Below are 20,022 nucleotides of genomic sequence, written 5' to 3' on the forward strand. Positions count from 1 at the left end.
TAACTATACTCACACACTTCTGAATGCTAACAATGTCACCTTCCTTCATATATTCTCATTTTTAATATACGGTACTATCATTGTACAGTCTGTTCACTTCCCTAGCTTTTTTGAGAACTCTGTTAGCTGTGGTTGGTTTCCAGTCTTTGATCAAGTGTTTTATTTATTTCTAACTAGCTCTTAGATCCATAAGTAGGTTTGAATACTAGCTTGTATATAGATAGTTTAGTGTTTTGACTAATTGCTATCTTGTTTTACATAAATTTATTAAGTTGACTTCCTACCATACTGGCTTTGCTAATTCTGTTATCTATTTCCATATTTAATTTGCCATGTTTACTAAAAATTATGCCTAAAATAGCTGAAATGTTTACTTGTTCTATGGGTTCTCCATTCAGGATGCATTTGATGTTTTCTGTATTCCTATCTATTTTTGTAGTCTTTGTCTTTTAATTGCTGATTTTCATACCCAGTTTATTGCATGAGGTATTTAATTTAGTTAGGGAATTTGCAGACCAGTACTATATTTGTTTAGGAATATAACACCGTGTATTAGAATTGGAGATGCTAATGTTCAGTTTTGATATATGGCAATGTATCAAATATGGAAAATGGCATTAAACCTTATATCAAAATTGGAGATTAACATCTCTAATTTTGATATAAGGTTTTATTCCATTTTCCTTCATAATGTGATCCATATAGATCATGAATAATAGTGGAGATGTTCACGCTTGTCATACACCTGATTATACATCAAACCATCTTCCTATACCTCCTTTAATTTTAGCTGCTGATTTGCAGCTCAAATATAAACTGTGTATTGCTCAATATAACATTTCATTTACACCATATAATTGTAGGGTTTTGAACAGCTTTTCTCTGTTGTTTTTTATCTTGTCATATGCCTGTTCTACCCCCCCTTCCTCTTTTTCCAAGAAAAAGAGGAAGGGGATAGACTGTCAGTGAGATGGATGGAATGGTGTGCTTCTGGAGTAACTGATCTTCAGAGAGTTGAAACTTCCAAAAAAGCATACAACAGGACCACGTGGCAAGGACTGGTGCAGCATTACCGAGAATATGAGTGTCCATATGGCATCTGTTGATGTCCAGTGAATAGATGGATAGACCTGAACAGTAAAAAATGAACTTTGTATGTTTTTTCTAACTCTCTTCCTTGCTATCTTTTGTATTATGTCCTCTAGAACTTGGTTTATCCAAAAGTCAAATTTCTTGCTGTCTGTTTTATATATGCCCTCAATTACATTATAAACATCAGTTAAATTTCCTTTTCCCTCTTCTTAAATAAATTCTTCAGATTATGACTTAACCATCTGTTTCTCATAATCATCATGATACAATCCTTCTACATGCTCAGGCACTCTTCTCTGATACTCTCAGTTTTCTTGACATCTATTACAAACCTTAGTGAGTAAAGCTGGGAGCCATAATCCAATATTGGCCTAACTAAAGACTTGTACTGTATCATTACTTCCTTTCTCTTATAGATTAAGTTTCTTTTAATTAATTCCACAATCTGCTGAGCTTTATTAGTTGTCTTATCATCATGATTCCTGAACTTAAATTCCCAGTCAGCCTACCCAAATCTCTTCATTCATCAACTTTTTTCTAATACCTGTCCATTCAACCTACATCCAACTAATGTCATTATTTTCTTACTGAATTAGATATACTTGCATTTATTCACAGAACATTTAAATTGAATAGACAACAGCAGACTACTGTTAAATCTGGAATGAAGGGCTTAATTTATCCTTAAGCATTCATTCAGGATTTAACTGAGTTGCAAAATTTCAAAAGAAAAAATGCTTGTAAATAGGCAAGAATAGTAATTGTAAATATGCTAATAATAATTTTGGTATTTTTCTATGTATTATTTCCTAAATGGTCCTATAAACAGCAGGCAGGAAACAAAACATTGTTTAGCTTGTGTTGTATTACGAAAGGCAGAGCAAAGTATAGATAAATGTAATTGAATCGTAAACATAACCCCAGGCGGTTGGCATGCGAAGTTGGGACACGTGCGGGACGCTATCGAACGGAGAAGGTGCTGTGTGCAGAAAAGGCTTAAGTGACGTCTGCAAGCGATGATGTAATAGGGAGAGCAGACGCGAGGAGTATAAAAGGAAGTGGCGGTGCAAGCAAAGCCCGCTCTCTCTCTCTAGTTTTTTTTAGAAGTTCGGGTTCGAGTGTGGGTCGTAGAGTGGGCAAAAATGGTAAGTGCCGACCATTTTCACCCACTCTACAACCCACTGCTATTAGATGATATGGTCTAATAGCAATTCCGTCCGAGAATTTTCGTCAATGCAACGAGATGACCAGCGAAGCTCCAGCCGTACTACTCCGTTAGAAAAGTTCCGAGCACGAGAGGTTTAAGTGAATCATGACTGTATTCACAGGAAAGTCGAAATGGAGGATGACCCATCCCAAGACAAGGCACCTACTCAAAGAAAGTCTGAAATAGGATCAGATAGGAGGAATCTCTTGAATATCTAAGCTGGGTCAATAATGTTAAGATTTTATATCCTTGTATTGTATTCTTAGACCACTGCAAATGAAAGTGCTAAATTTCTAATAATCTGACCTGTTGATATATCTTAGGACTTTAGAGATTAATCCTCCAGTAAGGAATTTTGTTAATTCTAGAAGTAAATTGTTCCTGATATTGTTATTAGTCAAATCTAGAGTGTCGTATTTTAACATCTAAGAGGAGAGAAAGATAATGATCTACGAGGTTGAATTAAGTGAATGGGAATAAGATTGCTTGTCTCTGCTAATGTCTTTCAACATAATATGCTGATTGTGAAATAGACTTTGTCTGCTTGTGTGTAGTATTGCATTTTTGGGACCTAGCATTTAGTTTGATTAACATGTATCATGCCTTAGTGATAATAAACATTCCTGTTTTATTTACCCAAAATATGTGTCTGATATTTCAATGTACCTCTTGCTAAAAAAATTAGAACTTGAATAAGTTGAAGCATGGGAGTTTAAGATAAGAATGGGCTATGACTGCAATCTAGTCTGAAATAAGTATAGTAAGAATTTATTTAATTTGATAGATTTTGAAAACGTGATAGTCTGTAAGTCAAATCTCTGACAAGAATTTTTCTCTTGCATGGGACTTAAGATGGCGCAGCGAAACAAATAAATTTTCTTAATTCTGAAAAGGGTTTGACCTCGGATTTTCAATCGTGGAGAATTTGGCTCTAACTTGAAGCATTCTCTTTGTTTGAGTTTTACACGTTTCAAAATTTCGAAGGATAGGCCACGGAGGGTTATAGAAAAGGCGCAGTGGATAAGAATCTAATTCGAGTAGTAACAAGACAAGATTTTGATAGGTAAGAATAATTAAGGAATAGAATAGAATTGATCAATAAATAACAACATATATATAGGAAACCAACGACGTTACACCACCAAAAATATTATACAGATACAAAAAAGTGGAAAAAGTGGATTATAAGTGGAAAAAGAAGAGTCAGAAGACCAAGAAAGAGATGGCATGAGACTGAAATAAAATCCATGTTAGGAAGAAGAAGAAGCAACAATTATTCACATTAAATTTTTAACCTCTTCCCTGTTCATCCACTCTTCCGAATGTTTTAAGAGCTTCCTGTAAAGAATTTTGGTTGTCCAAACAATCAACCACTTTGTCATCAGCAATGAGAGAAATTTTACTCTTAATATTTGAACCAAGATCATTTATGAATATATTAAACTACAAGGGTTCTAACAGTGAATTCTGTGGTACACAGCTCATAACAAAACCCTTTGAAGACTCTCCTAAACCCCACTTCCTGTTGTTTTTCAGTCAACCAAGTTCCCACTTATCTTACTAGGTGATCATCAATACCTATTTGTTACATTTTAATTAGTAGGCTCTTATGTGGAATTCTATCAGAACTTTACTAAAAATCCAAGTAAATCACATTATAGCTATTACCTTGGTCTCTTTCCAAGATAGAGGATGCTAAACGTTCATAAAAAGTTAGCATGTTTCTCATAACAAATTTCCCCTCAATGATACCATGATGAACAAGTGATTCCTGTCAAGAATATCTTGGAAGTGATTCCTAATTACATTTCCCGTTGTTTTGTTTCTAACACTAAGAAGACCTGGTAGTATATTGGAATAACCCTTGCAAACTTCCAATTACAAGGAGCTATTCCCAATCTCAGCAACTCATCAAAGATGATCAGAAATGGATTGATTAACCCTGACATAAATCTGTTTATTAGTGAGGGAGTGATCAGATGGTATCAATGGTATAATCATAGTACAAAAAATGAAGATCTTAGGAAGAAACTTGACATTGTTAGCATTTGAGAATGTATACACAAAGCTAACCTAAGGATTAATGGTCACTTAAACAGAATGGGAGAGAGAGAGAGAGAGAGAAGTTATCAAATTGGGTGTTTCCTATCAGAATGTCAGGAAAAAGACCCAAAGGAAAATCAAGATGTAATTATACCATTACAATTTGATTATACTTTAAAAGACCAAATATAAGATCCGACAGTGTTGTATTCCTGACAAATAACAGACTAATTTGGAGGAAAATTGTTGATAGGAAGTTAGTAGTACTATAAGTTTACATGTTACCATTATGAGTGTGTAGATTTTTTGACCAAAAAATGAATGTGACAAATGATAACTGACACTAGGTTTAATAGGTTTCCATAATATAGATAGTTAAACTGACTATTTTTGTCACATATGCTAGTGGCGTCTTCTGGGTTAGGAAGAACAAAAAGATACAGTAAGCAGTAAATGTGAACCATTACATAACTAAAACTGAACATGTAGGAACCATTACAAAAAAGTAAAAGAGTCTATAATGGCTATCCACTCACAAGGCACACTCAACAGAAAAATAGTTGAGTGTCCCATTATCATTCACATTGTTACCATTATATTATTCTGCAGACACCTTGAGGGTACCTATCAGGAATTAATGATCGGTCTCATTATTAGTGTTTTAGTAAATAGCCAAGTAATATCATGATGTCTGAATTTTTTTTAATATACTGTTGACCCTTGAACAACGCAACGGTTAGGGGTGTTGACCCCCCCCCCTGCATTGTTCAAAAATTCGCATATAACTTTTGATTCCACAAAAACTTAACTACTAATAGCCTACTCTTGACCGGAAGCCTTACTGATAACATAAACAATCGATTAACACATATTTTGTATGGTATGTATGTATTATAAGCTATATTTTTACAATAAAGTAAGCTAGAGAAAAGAAAATGTTATTAAAGAAAATCATAAGGAAGTGAAAATACATTTACAGTACTGTACTGTTACGGTATTTATCAATGTCGTCTGTTTACAAGATAAATCGTATATCTGTCAGTACCTACATCAATATTGTCTTAATAGATACAAAACACCGTCGATGTTATATGTATTACTAATACTAGACATCAAAAATGAAAAGATAATGTGAAAAAGAAATTCATACTTATTTACAGGTATGACGATTCATCATCATCATTATCATCATCATCAAATTCCTGCCATGTACCCTCAAGGGGTGTACAGGATATGACAGTACTACATGAAAAAATTACATCATTACTAACTTCCTATCTACAATTTTCCTCCAAATCAGTCTATTACTTGTCAAGACTCCAACATTATCAGATCTTATATTTCTATCGTCTAAGGAACTTTGTACCGTATCAATCCACCTATATCTTGGTCTTCCTCTGGGTCGTTTCCCTGCCAACCTGGCAGAGAACACTTGTTTTGCTAATCTTTCCTCTCCCATTCTATTTAAGTGACCATACCACCTGAGATTAGCTCTGCTAACGCATTCCTGGATGCTGACAATGTCAAGTTCTTTCCTAATATCCTCATTTTTAATATGATATTGCCATTGATGCCATCTGTTCACGCCTCTAATCTTTCTCAGGACTCTCATATCTGCGGTCTCTAGTCTTTGGTCAAGTGTTTTACTTCTGACCCAGCTCTCAGATCCATAAGTTAAAATTGGTTTGAACACAGTCTTGTATACAGCTAATTTAGTGTTCCAACTAATTTCTTTCTTATTCCATATGAATTTATTCAATTGACTTCCCACGATACCAGCTTTGCTGATTCTGTTGTCTATTTCTATATTTAATTTCCCATCTTCAGTAAAATTTGTGCCTAAGTAGCTGAAATGTTTTACTTGTTCCACAGGTTCTCCATTCACAACACAGTTGACATTTTCAATGATTCTGCCTATTTTCATTGTCTTTGTCTTTTTATTGCTGACCTTCATACCATATCTATTACAACAGCTATTCAATTTAGTCAGAGAATCTTGCAGACTAGTAGCGGATTTATTTAGAAGTATAACATCATCCGCATAAAGCAAAGAGCTGACATTAACATCTCCAATTTTGATATCAGGTTTAATACCACATTCCTTCATAATGTGATCCATATAGATAATGAATAACAGAGGGGATAATGTACATCCTTGTCTCACACCAGATTTAACATTAAACCATCTTCCTGTACTTCCTTCAATTCTAACTGTTGACTCACAACTCAAATAAAGACTAAGTATTGCTTGATATAATGCTCCATTGACACCATATAACTGCAGCGTATTGAATAGCTTTTCTCTTGGCACCTTGTCATATGCCTTTCCCAAATCGACAAAACTTAAATACAGATCTTTGTTATATTCCCATGCTTTCTCGACTATTTGTCGTAAAGTGAAGATCTGATCCTGACAGCCTCTATTTGGCCTGAATCCAGCTTGTTCTTCACCAAGCTTTTCTTCCACAATTCTTCTCAACCGTTTCTCAAGTATACTTGCATAGATCTTGCCAGGAACACTCAGTAGGGAAATACCTCTGTAATTCTCACATTCAGTTTTATTTCCCTTTTTATATATGGGTACTATGAGAGCTCTACTCCAATCATCGGGAATTCGTCCCTCTGTCCAGGCTTTCTGAACTATGCAGTGCAGCCACTGTAAGACTCTTATACCACCATACTTCAGCATTTCTGGTCGAATATCATCTACTCCTGCTGCCTTTCCACATATCAAGCCTTTGATGGCTTTTTCTACTTCAAGTATGGATATGTATTCCTGACTGCATGCCTGGTCAGTGTTTTTTATCACTGTGCTGTCATCACTGCTTGTTTCATTTAGCAGTTTTTCAAAGTAATTACTCCATACTTCAAGGATATCTTTTTCTCCTGTTTTCATTTCACCTTTATCATCTCTAATTCCTTTTACAGCACTCTTTCCTCCATTCCTAAGCTTCTTCAACAACCTCCAGAATATTTTGCCACCTTCTTGATATTTATTTTCTATATTCTTGCCAAAGTCCTCCCATGACTTTTGTTTAGCTAGTTTTACACACTGTTTAGCTTTCTTACATTTGTCTCTGTATTCTGTAAGGTAAAAGCTGACTTATTTGCCAGGAACTTTTGATATGCTTTCTTCTTTTCCTTCACTGCCTCTTTAACTTCCTGTGTCCACCAGGGAGTTCTGATTTTTTTATCTTTGCACACACCTCACCACATGCCTCTCTGGCAGAATCAATCAATGTTTCCTTCAGAGTTTTCCACTGAATCTCCAAGGTTTAATTCCTGTTCTCAAACTCTTTCATTTTCTTTTCAATAATATTTCTGTATTTTAGTCTACAGTTTACATCTGAGAGCTGCTCAACTTTTATTCGCTTTAAAACTTTCTTACATGTTATTCTTTTCAATATGAAATTCAATTTTATCCTGCTCAAGACTAAATAGTGATCACTTCCAATTTCAAATCCTCTGTACACTCTGGTGTCCTACACCAGGGAGAAAACATCACTATCAACAATAACATAGTCAATGAGACTTTTCTTATTCCTAGCCTCTTCTCTCCATGTGAATTTGTGCACATTTTTATGTTGGAACATGGTGTTAGTAATAACCAGTCCATGTCCTGAGCAGAAATCCAACAGATATTTGCCATTATTATTAGCTTTGCTCTTTTCTCCAAATTTTCCCAAAATATTTTTGTATGTCTCACAATCATTTCCTACTCTACTATTTAGATCCCCAACAAGGACCAACTTTTCCTTTTTCATTGTGTCAGTTGCTTTTTCTAAAGCCTCAAAAAATTCCTCCACTTCTACCTTAGTAGAACCTTCTGTGGGACCATAGGCACAAATAAGTCTCATTGTCCAGTTCCCCATTCTCATATTTGCCCACATTACTCTACTTGAGACTGACTGCCATTCAAGAAGATTAGCCTCGTATTTTGTGTTGAATACTATGGCTACTCCTTCTTTTCCTTGATTGTTATTGCCTGAATATAACATTTTGTATTTATTGCTCAGAAAGATCTCACCAGTTTTGGTCTTTTTTGTTTCAGTCACCCCTATTATGTCGATCTGGTACTTATCTAATTCCTCAGCTAGCTCCATTTCTTTGCCATTCAGGCTTCTTACGTTGATAGTACCGATCTTTAACTCTGGTGATGTTGAGTTGGGGTTTGTTTTCAGATTTGTTCCAGTAGCTGACTTTTCGCTGTTCGCCCTGGTTCCCTGGCGAAAACAACGGGGGCCTTGTTTAACCGGGCGACGCCCCAGCCGGCATGAAATTTTGTCATGTTGTACCATCATTTTTTATTTTGGTTTAACCAATAAGAATACAATTTGGTCGGCTAAATCCCAAATTGCCAGCCCATCCTCGTTCGTTCAGTATCAAAGTAGATACCCAACAGGGTGCACCACGAGAAGGTGAGGATTGGACATTAGGTCAGAAGCCCTGGTCGGTTCTCCGCATTCCTTTAAAGGCTATATGGAGGTCTCCTCTCAGTTATACAGTTTTGACCCTTAAGCACCCCTATGACGATTCATGCATTGATAAATACGATTGCTTTATGGTAGCCTAGTGCAATTGATACGATTGCTTTGCAGTAGCCTAGCCTATACACTAATGAATGAAAATCGTTATACAATTTTTATTTTATGCTAATTGATTTATTTATTAATTAATAACAGTTAATTTTATGCAGTTATGATTTAATACTGCATCTTTACGTTTGTTTACATTTCTCTCGCCTGCAAATGGCCATGTAATGGTCTGTAAGTGTTTGTGTGCGTAAGTTTTGATAAATTTAACTTTTTATAATAGATTTGTGTATACTTTTTGGCAGTAAATGATAAAATACACTAGTGTCTACATATATTTTATGCATTCATAACATACTTAACTTTTTTTTAATTTTTTCGGTATTTCTAGGCTATGCAGTTCGTCTGCAAGTTTTTTAAAATTGCCTCAAATCTCCAAAAAAATTTTCAGTATATTTATTAAAAAAAAAACAATGTATAAGTGGAACCACATAGTTCAAACCCACATTCTTCAAGGGTCGGCTGTAATTCTAAAATGAACAGAATATTTTACAGGGGGGGAGGGGCGAGTTACTTGTGAATGGGGATGAATGACAGCCAACTACTTTGCAAGTTTGTATGTGGGATTATCTATACCATCAACATTTGGGCATGAGGTGGGAGGAAGGTAATCAGGTTTTTGAATTTTTGATTCTCCATATATTCTATATAGTTTTACATGTTATGGTTTAAGCTTGTCAATTTCTTTGGGCCATAATATAACTTTTTTTTTTCAATAATTCCAGTATTTCTTTTGTGCATTAATGTGATAAATCAATAATTGGGTATGTAGAATGATCTCTTAAGAATTTATACTTTTTTTTCTTTTTGCTGTTGTTATTGTTCTATTCCATTTCATTTATAACATTCTTTTTGTTATCATATTGTGTTTTTAGGACCCATACCACAAAACCACCCAATTACTGTTGGGTGGTTTTGTGGTATGGTTCTTTTGGATTTGGTCAGGATGTTCTACATTTTCTTCTTCTGGTTCCCATCTGCCATACGGCCGCGGGAGGGTAGCTAAATGCTACCATTCTAGGGAGAGATGATTATGAGTAAGGTGGTTTCCCGTTGCCTTCCTTGCCGTAAGTATTTATGACTGTAACCTGTGTGTTCACGGGGCCGGTTTGCCTGCTTGCGGGATGAAAAACCCCAGATAAACTGGCGGAAAAAACCCTGCTGCCCACGCCCAAGACCGGCTAACTTGGCTATGGCTGAGGAAGATCCTTAAGCTCCTCACGTCGTGGACGGGAATCGAACCTAGGACATGCTTTTCCCAGTCATATGGTTACGAAGCGCAAAGCCACTAGGCTAATCGCGCAGGATTTCTACATTTTAATGAATGTTATTTGCTCTTACAGGAGGCGGGTCATATATCTCATGTTTGATGTTCATTATTATTTCCAATTTTGGTGTTTGTCTAAGTGTGATGGCAAAGTGATAACTTTTATAGCTTATTACATTAAAGTTAATGATAAGTTCATAGCATTGCAATCCTGATAGTTGCTATTGATCCATTGTACACTTTTGGAGAATTTCAAATTGTTTCTGGTATAAGCTTTCAAGTTTGTGAATTCCTTATTTGTTGCCCCTTTGGACTTATTGAGGAAAACTATCCACTGTTCAAGATTTAAAATTTTTAATCACAGCTCCACACAAATACCTGATTTGCTTGCATATTTGTGCTCCTTTCTCCATTTATAAATGCTTTGGATTTTAGTCAAATGAAACTTTTGCTTAAATTTGACACAGTTATGGCATCTTTTTAAATCTGTGAGACACTTATTTTAAGACCATCTCCAACTTATACCTGTAAACTTCTTTTCATCCAAAAATAGAAGGTGCCAAATTAGGACTTTAGTTCTTGCCTTTTTTCTGGTACAATTTTAAATTGTTTCTACTAAAAACTGATTGTTATTACTTGCATAGTGGTTAGCGTGTCTGTGCAGTTAGCTGAGTGGCTTTGCGCTTCGCAACCATATGCCTGGGGAAGGAGTGGCCTAGGTTTGATTCCCATCGACAATGTGAGGAGCTAAAGGATCTTCCTCAGCCATAGCCAAGTTAGACGGTCTTGGGCGTGGACAGCAGGGTTTGTTCCACCAGTTTATCTGGGGTTTTTCATCCTGCAAGCAGACAAACCGGACCTGTGAACACACAGGCTACAGTCATAAAAATACAGCAAGGAAGGCAACAGGAAACCACCTTGCGTCACTAACTCCTTAGTAATCAGCTGCAACCCTCAAAGAGAGGAAGCCACAGGATCAGATCAGATCACTGGTTAGCGTAACTACTCTCCAGCCAAAAGGCTGTGGGTTCGAATCCCCCCATGGGCATGGATGTCTGTGATTGTCTTTGGAAATACTACTGGTGGTGGTCAGTGGTAGACGGCATTGGTGTAGTTCTGGTCATTTGGTGAATTGAGTGGCGGTGGCAGAGTTGTAGAGCAGGTGCCCTCCCTCGATGAGCCCTTGGACTCCCTGAAGGTGTCCAATAATAATAATAATATGATGCTCGGCATAAAACCAGCAAAATAAATATCTTTCTCGTTTTCCTTTTGTGTTGTGAATTAAGTACAGATTGAACAGAACATTTACAAATATCTAAGCTAATCCACACATCAATCAGTGAGTTTACTTTACAGTGTTTGCTGTAACAAGAATTGACTGTATTAAGATTTTGAAAATCGTAAAATGTACCACTGTTACGTTGTCAAAAAAAAAAAAAAGCAATTTTTTTCTGTTAGTCACTGGTGGCTGATGGTAAAGGAAACTTTCTGATCCTCATAAGAAATCCTTTTAAGAGCTTTAGGATTAATTTTCAAAATACAGTGTAATGAATTATAAAAGATTTTATTATATTTTACTGAAACTTCACATTTTAGACGTTATTTTTAATTTTAGTTTTGCTTAGATGAAGTAAATCACAGATCCTCTCAAATAAATTTTGCAAGACTTGATGATTGTAATCAGTTACATATAAAGAATCTACTACAAAACAAAGAAGGAAAAGAACAACTTATTGAGTATACCAGAAAATATATATTTGAAACTTTTAATTTGAGGTGAGCAGTTAAGTTTTAATATATAATACTCAAGTATGTACATTGCTTGTACATGGTCTCCATTATACTTCATAAGGTAGTGTTGTAGAAAATTAATGATAAATACCACATTTTAAAAATGCAGTCCCTGTTTAAATATATTTGATAGAAACTGTGAATGATTTAATAGTTTCCCATTCCATTATTTTTTATTAGCTGATAAATCTTTACCTTCATTTTAGACTTGTTTATAATTTTAAATAATATAATATTGCCTTACCACATTGTTGTTTAAAAATCATGTAGCTTTTTTTTAATGTTTTTTAAAGTATTAATGGATTTTATTTTTTATTCTTTTGTGAAAAGCATCACAAATATTAACACAGAATATTTTTTATCACTCATCTGTGCTTGACACATATCTTTGATTTGGTCATGTCAGTAAATGTAATGCAAAGTTCATTTCAAAAGATCTGCACTAATTAAAACAATGCATTATATACAAAATACAAGTCTTCAATATAGTCATAATTCTGCCTTGTCACTGCTATCTGTGTTTGAGTAATTCATTTATTCTGTTAGCAAATCTTTTTTTTTTTTTTTTTTGTTAATGTGTTTAATAATTTGGGTATCGCTTCTGCAGAAACCTTGTCAAAATGAAGTTTTCTTACAGTGGTTCTTCCATTTAGGGAAGGAGAGAAAGCACTTACCATCCCTACTTTTCCATGAGATCAAATACTTCATATAATATGAAACCAATTAAAATATTAGTAAGTTCAATTAATTAATTTTTTTTTTCTTCCCTTGGTATTTTTTATGCTAAGAAACACTATTATGAATAATCAACAACCCATAAACTTCACGTAAAGTTTATGGTGGTTGTGAATCTCAGTTGAGTTTTATTGATGGAAAGTTTTAGTTTTGCTGTATGAGCACTGGTCATTATTGTAATATCTGACCTGAGTCAGATTCTTCATTTTAAAGTGTTATTTTAAAGATCAAGAAAACTAGAAAAAGACAGCAAGCACATGACATTTTTATGCATTCTAGACGAGTTAATCTACATAGTGTTAGTGTTTTATTTCATCTGTTAATATTTTATTTAACATCAGAATTACAGAGTTATAAATCTGTATACATTTTATTTCAGTTGTTTTAGTATGATTTTCCCCTTTATTCTTTCCATCCACCCCCACAGAAGGGGGGGGGGTCACTGACTTATTTCTGGTAACATATTTGTGTTGTCTAGAGTTGACAACCCCAACTTGTAATTCTAACCTTCAGAAGCAGAAACTATGAATTATCTCTACTGAAACATATACTATAGCAAGCACCTATACTGGCATGTTGTTTGCTTATACTTATGTATTTCTCATTATTGCTGCTAATGTTGATGAATGAAGAAGGATTTATTGTTGTAATAAAATTAAGAAAAAATTAACCAGCAAGTTTTGCTACCTAATTCCTTAAGAATTTTCATCGCTTAAGGATGATAATCAAAAGAGAGAAGAATCAGACATCTTATATAATGAATCCTTAATAATTATCCTAAAAAAACAGCTATTTATAAACATTTATATATGGCAAGCCACTGCATATAGGTGTACATAATAGAGATGCCATCTCCCTTCAGTACCTCAATTCTACTCTTATTCCTTCATTACTAAAAAACCTAATATTAGGTTAGCTTATTAGCTTGTCCAAAAACTGCATACTCTTGATGTCTCCAAAGATAGCAACCCTTTTAAGAAATATTCAGACATATAGTGATGTTGGTCATAAAACAGTAAATCATGCATTCTCATCTGCAAATTATAACTACTGTTACTGCAAACTACAGCTACAATGCTATATTAGAAGAAATTTCTGTATATATAAACTATATATACATCAGAATAAGTTTTTAAGTTATTGTAAGTTTTTGTTATATTATTATATAGCTACCTTTGCATTTTATGTTATTAATCAGTAATCCTGAAGAAGCTAACATTGATATACTGTATGCCATCATCAACTTCCTGATATGTATCCTTTAATTTTTGACAGGAAAACTTTCTGCTCAATACCATGACCCTCTTTGCCTATGTACTATATTCTGGTTATTTTGTGTGGCAAATACTTATCTGTAAAAAGAAGTTACATCCATGGGCTCACATTATTCTCCTCCTCCATTGCTAACTTTTATATTTGAAGCTTTTGAGCAACTTGCTCTGGATTCCTTTATTTAAAACCCAAAGTTTAGCTGAGGTACATTGATTGACTTTCGACACCTTTCTCAGCCACCTGAAGAAACAACACAAAGGAGAAAGGAAATTAATGCTGCTTGGATGGATATTCAAGAATTACTAGTATAGGCAATGTCTAAATGTATTCTGAGGGTCAAAAGGATATAAGATAAGTTAAATAAGATAGTGTGAAATGGATGAATGCATGCATAGATTAAGCATCCAATACAGAGGAAAGCATTATGTAGGCAACGTAAGATGAGTGGTACTAATCAGTTCCATGAGGAGTACAAAGGACAGGCAAGGAGGATAAAAGTGCAGTATATGAACAGCAGTTAACTAACGAAGCCAAAAGAATCCTAGGGAATTCTTTTAATATGTAGCTAGTAGAAAAAAGATTAGTTACTTTCACATGCTGTTTGAATTGTAATGTAGCATAACCGTGTTAAGAATAATAACTTTAATTTCCTGTTTTTACCCTCACATTAATGTCATCATCTGGAGTATACTCCAGATGATGACATTAATGTGAGGGTAAAAACATCAGGAAATTAAAGTTATTATTCTTAACACGGTAGTGGTCTCCATAATTTTATCAAAATGAATGCTGTAACTTTAAAAGAAAGGATTCTTAAATAAAAATCTAGCCCTGAAACTCCTGTTTGGCCAGAATCTACTTTTCTTTTACTATATTTCTTTTCCACAATTTTCTTAAGTTTTGTCTATTCTCTGTAGATGACATCAATTGTTTCCCTGGCTGAATCAGTTAATGTTTTCTTCAGAATTTTCCATTTTGTCTCTAATATATATTTGTTTCATACTCTTTTGCTTTTTCTCCAATAATATTTGTAATTACTGTGCTATTAGCTCACTTCTGAAATCTGCTTGACTTTCTTTTTAAAATTTTGGTATATATTTTTTCCTTTTAATATATTCATTTTTATCCTGCTCAAAACTAAATGGTGATCACTTATTATTTCAAATCACATGGATATTCTTGTATCTTGAACCATTCTGAATATATCAGTCAGTAATAGCATAATAAGATGTACGAAGGTGGTCTGAAAAGTTTTCAGCCTCGACCATAGATGGCAACACTATCGGCAAGATTTTTTTTTCCTAAGTTGGTACATCTGGCATAAGCGTCCATGTGAAATTGCAAGTCATTCTATCAAGTAGTTTGTTTTATACAGCTGTCTGAAGCAAAAATATTGTCTATATCCTTTGAAATGGATAAAATTCAGTATTGTGCGGTTATAAAATTCTTTGTAAAAGAAGATTTAACACCAAAGGAAATTCATTCAAAGTTCATAAAAGTTTATGGGCACTCTTCTCCTTCATTTTCGACAATTAAGTAATGGATTGCCGAGTTTAAACATGGCCATACCAGCCTTGAAGATGATCCACGTGAAGGATGTCCAAAAAGTGTAAGAACACCAGAAATCATTGATCAAGTGCACGATATGGTATTGGATGATCAGCAAGTCAAAGTGCATAAAATTGCTGAGACTAGGTATATAAAAAGAATGTGTAGGATATATTTTGCATGAAGAATTGCAAATTGCAAATCTCTGAACAGTGATCGGAGCGTTTTAACAAGAAAAAAACTGATTTTGTGCGTCGATTTATTACTATGGATGAGACTTGGATTCTCCATTACACACCAGAATCCAAACAACAGTCAAAACAGTGGACAGAAGCTGGTTGTTCAGTGCCAAAGAAGACAAAGTCGGTTCCATCAGCAGGAAAGGTCATGGCATTAGTGTTTTAAGATGCTATAGGCATTTTGTTTATTAATTATCATGAAAATTATCATATTAATTATCATTAATTATTAATTATCATGAAATATTAATTATCATGAAAAGGGTAAAACAATAACTGGAGAATATTATTCCAATCTTTTAACCAGACTAGATAAAAAAATTCGTGAGAAAAGACCCAGTTTGCAGAAGAAAAAAATCATCTTTCATCAGGACAATGCACCTGCCCACAAAGATGTTTTGGCAATGGGAAAATTTAGGGATCTGCACTCTGAATTGTTGGAACATTCACCCTATTCTCCAGATTTGGCTCCCTCTGACTTCTATCTCTTCCAAAACTAAAACTCTTCCTCACTGGTCAGCGTTTTTCTTCGAATCAAGTGGTGATTGCAGCTGTAGAGGGACATTTTGCAGATCTTATTGAGAACCACTACAGGGATGGGATAATGTCGCTGGAATAAATGTATTATCTTAAGGGAGATTATGTTGAAAAATAAAAATAATTTTGCAATTATAAATTCTTTTTTGACTGTTAGGCTAAGAACTTTTCAGACCATCCTCATACAGTCAACTCTCACTGTAGCAAACACCATTATAACAAATTTGCTCACTATAACAAACTATTGAAAAGTCCCAACCAGGTAGAGTGCTATGCTAAAAGAAATTTACTATAGCAAAGTGTCCACTCTAACAAACTCAATTCTTGTATGTTTTCTTCATGCAAATTTATGCACATCTTTATAGTGGAACATGGTGTTAATAATGAATAGTCCATGTCTTGATTAGAAATCCAGCAGGTACTTGTCTTTATTATTAGGTTTTCTTCAAATTAAAAAAAAAAAAAAATTGCTTTGTGTGTAGGATTCATTTCCTACTATGCTACTTAGGTCTCAAACAAGAACCAGGTTTTCCTTTTTCTTTGTTATTTGCCATCTCTAATGATTCAAAGAATTCCTCTGCTTCTTCCCTATTAGAATCATTTGTGAGACCATAGGCACAAAGAAAGATATCCCACCTTGGGCATTGACTTTGTAAATATCTTCAGTTGGAAGATATATTTCATTACTTATTATGAGACCATCTGCAGTCTCAGCTCTGGCAGGGTTCCAAAGGAGTGGAAAGAAGGTAGAGCCATTGTATAAAGGCTGCTCCAAGACAGAGGTAACAAAATAGAGATTAATTAATATATCAGGAGTGGTTGTTCAAGTATTGGAAAAGTTGGTGACAGGTAAAATACAACAGTGGGTGGATATGGATGTGATACACCATAGTAGGCAGCATAGCTTTGTAAAGGGTTGGGCCTGTCTTAGTAACTTATTCACATTTTATAATAGAGAGACAACAGAATTGGATAAAGGTAATGGCTACACCATGATACTTCTCAACTTTGCCAAGGCATTTGACAGAATGCAACATGGAAAACTATTACAAAAGCTGGAACAAATGTGAATGGAAGGCTAGTAGCATGGATGGGGGGGGGGGGGGGGGGGCTGATGAATAGACACCAGAGAGTAGTATGTGGTGGAGTGAAATCTAGAAGAATGATGGTGGCTAGTGGAGTACCTCAGGGCTCAGTACTAGGCCACTACTCTTTAATTTGTATATCAATGACATAAGGAAAGATTTAAGAGGGGATATTCAGTTATTTGCTGATGATACAAAAATGGGGAGAGCAATAGTTGATAAAGATGATGTAGATATCCTGCAGGATGATTTAAATAAATTAGCATTGTGTTGCAAAATGTAAGGGTATGCACTGCAAGTTGAAAAAGTTGTATTATGGTGTATTGGATTGCACCATAATTGATGAGGCTTGGGGATAATGGTGGACAAAAAGTTTGAAGTTCGGAGGGCATATTGCAAAAGTTGGTAAAATAGCTCAAAGGATTATTGGATATTGAAAAACATGTTAAGAATAAAGATAAGGAAGTTGTTATCCCTCTTTATAAAGCTATGATTTGGCTACATCTTGACTATTGTGCACAGATTTGGTCACCTGGGTTTCATGGAGGACCAGGAGGTGGTAGAGAAAAAAAGAGCAAACCTAATAATGGCAAGTAAGAGATAAGTGACCAAGATGGTGACAGGTCTGTAGAATACTCCCTGCGAGGATAGGTTGAAGGTTTATGGGTTACAAAGTTCAGTTGATTGATGGAAAAGAGGAGACATGATAGAAATTTTTAAGATACTAAAGGGATTTTATAAAATTGATGCAAATAAAATTTTTCAATATATGATAAATAGTCAGAGAACTAGGGACCATTTTAGGAAGGTGTGTATGAGTGGTTAGTAGGGTTGTGCGGACCAGATTTTTTTGCATGGAGAGTGGTGAGTGAGTGGAATGAATTGCCAGAATTGGTTGTGAGTTCCCTGACAGTGAATGGATTGAAGGAGAGGTATGATAGGATTTGAATGTATAATGGTTAATTGGTGTCTGCCACGATGAGTCTCTGGGATCCATGGAGATGCTGTAAAATAATAATAATAATATTGGAGGCCCCAAAGTGGCTTGGAAAAAACAGTTCCATGTTTGACCTGCAGAGTAAGGTTTTGATGATTATCTAACCCACAGCTCTCATGTATGATAGGTTTCCAATGATACATATATATATATATATATAAAGACAACTGTAGGAGTGCAGTCTGCTGCCATCAAATACTCTCACTGATTGTTCTACACTGTTGACATTCTTTCTTAAAGTTCTTGATGCCATGCTGCTGTGGAAGTTTGTTGTAATTTACTACTTAGCAGTAGTAAATTACAACAATATATTTCTTCTTAATCAAAACTCCCACATTGTTAGCTATACCACAGGTGAGGACTGTCTGATTACCTTCCTTGTTTGAAAGCAAAGTGGTCACTTTGACTACAGTCATGAATCTTGTATAATTGCTAGTTTCATATAAATAGTAGATACAAAAAAAAAAAAAAATCATTAAAATTGTAGAGTAATATTAAAGTAGTTTTTCTTGCTTTTCCAGTTGCTCTACAAAAATTGATGATAAATACATTGCTCGAGTACTAGAATTGTATAAGGTAATAATATTTTTATATATATATTCTCTCTTTTTCTGTAATTGATATCAAGAATTATTAATATATAATATTAGTATTATGCAGTATATGATTATTATAACTCGTTTATTACGAAGCTTATTTATCAGATGAAGTTATTCTGATATTTCTTTATTTCCTTTATTTATTTTTTTTACATGAAATAAGAATTTCAGAAAAATAAAGGATATTATGATAGTATTACATGAAAAGTTTACATCATTTACTAACTTCCAATCAACAGTTTTTCTCCAGATTAATCTGTTATCTGTCAGGTCTCCATTATTACCAGGTCTTATATTTCAGTCTTCTAAGGCTCTTCTTACTATATCGATCTACCTAAATCTTGGTCTTTTTCCTGTATCCTGGCAACAAATAGCTGTTTTGTTAACTTTTTCTCTGACTACATCACCTTAGATTAGCTCTGCTTACACATTCCAGAATGCTAGCAATATCAGGTTCCTTTTTAATATCCTCATTTTTAATATGACTCTGTGATTGATGTCATTTGTTCACTTCCCTAATCTTTCTCAGAACTCTCAAATTTGTAGAGTCCAGTCTTTGATGAAGTGCATTATTTCTAACTCAGCTCTCAGATCCACGAATTAAAACTAGTTTTAACACTGTCTTATATAAAAATTGTAAATAAAGAAACCTATAAACTTAACTGAATATTAACCAAATTTTCATTGCAATATCGATTGAATTTTATACTTTTAAAATGTATTTGCATATGACAAGTTAAGAAATTTCTTCAATTCCATTATTATGCTCATGTTATTGATGAAAGAAGATTTTGCATTCTGCCTAATCTCCCTCCTCTCTCTATAAATTACAGTGGCATTTCATAAACTTGCAGTTTGGATATTTTAAAATTACATTGTAGTTTTATAAGAATCAAAAGGAAGAGAAGCCTTTTGAAGTTGTGGAAAAGTATGATTTATAGTATTGGCCACATTTTCATTTGGCTGAAAAAAAATGGTTTGCCATTTATAGTGTAATAATTGAGGAAATAAATTTCTT

General features: G+C 34.3%; 1 protein-coding gene across 4 annotated transcripts in view; it reads left to right on the plus strand.

Annotated features, from left to right (window-relative positions):
- Positions 1 to 20,022, plus strand: part of GluRS-m (putative glutamate--tRNA ligase, mitochondrial) — a 189,083-nt gene that overhangs the window by 80,205 nt on the left and 88,856 nt on the right. For all 4 annotated transcript variants that reach the window (XM_090408318.1, XM_090408334.1, XM_090408327.1 and 1 more), the window contains exons 10-11: positions 11,817 to 11,977; positions 18,927 to 18,981. In XM_090408318.1, the coding sequence (XP_090264444.1) occupies positions 11,817 to 11,977; positions 18,927 to 18,981 (216 nt within the window). The remainder of the gene's footprint in view (positions 1 to 11,816; positions 11,978 to 18,926; positions 18,982 to 20,022) is intronic.

Source organism: Typopeltis vanoorti, chromosome 2 (assembly GCF_054136105.1).
Source record: "Typopeltis vanoorti isolate ZY-2024b chromosome 2, IOZ_Tvanoo_1.0, whole genome shotgun sequence".
NCBI classification, from domain to species: Eukaryota; Metazoa; Arthropoda; class Arachnida; order Uropygi; family Thelyphonidae; genus Typopeltis; species Typopeltis vanoorti.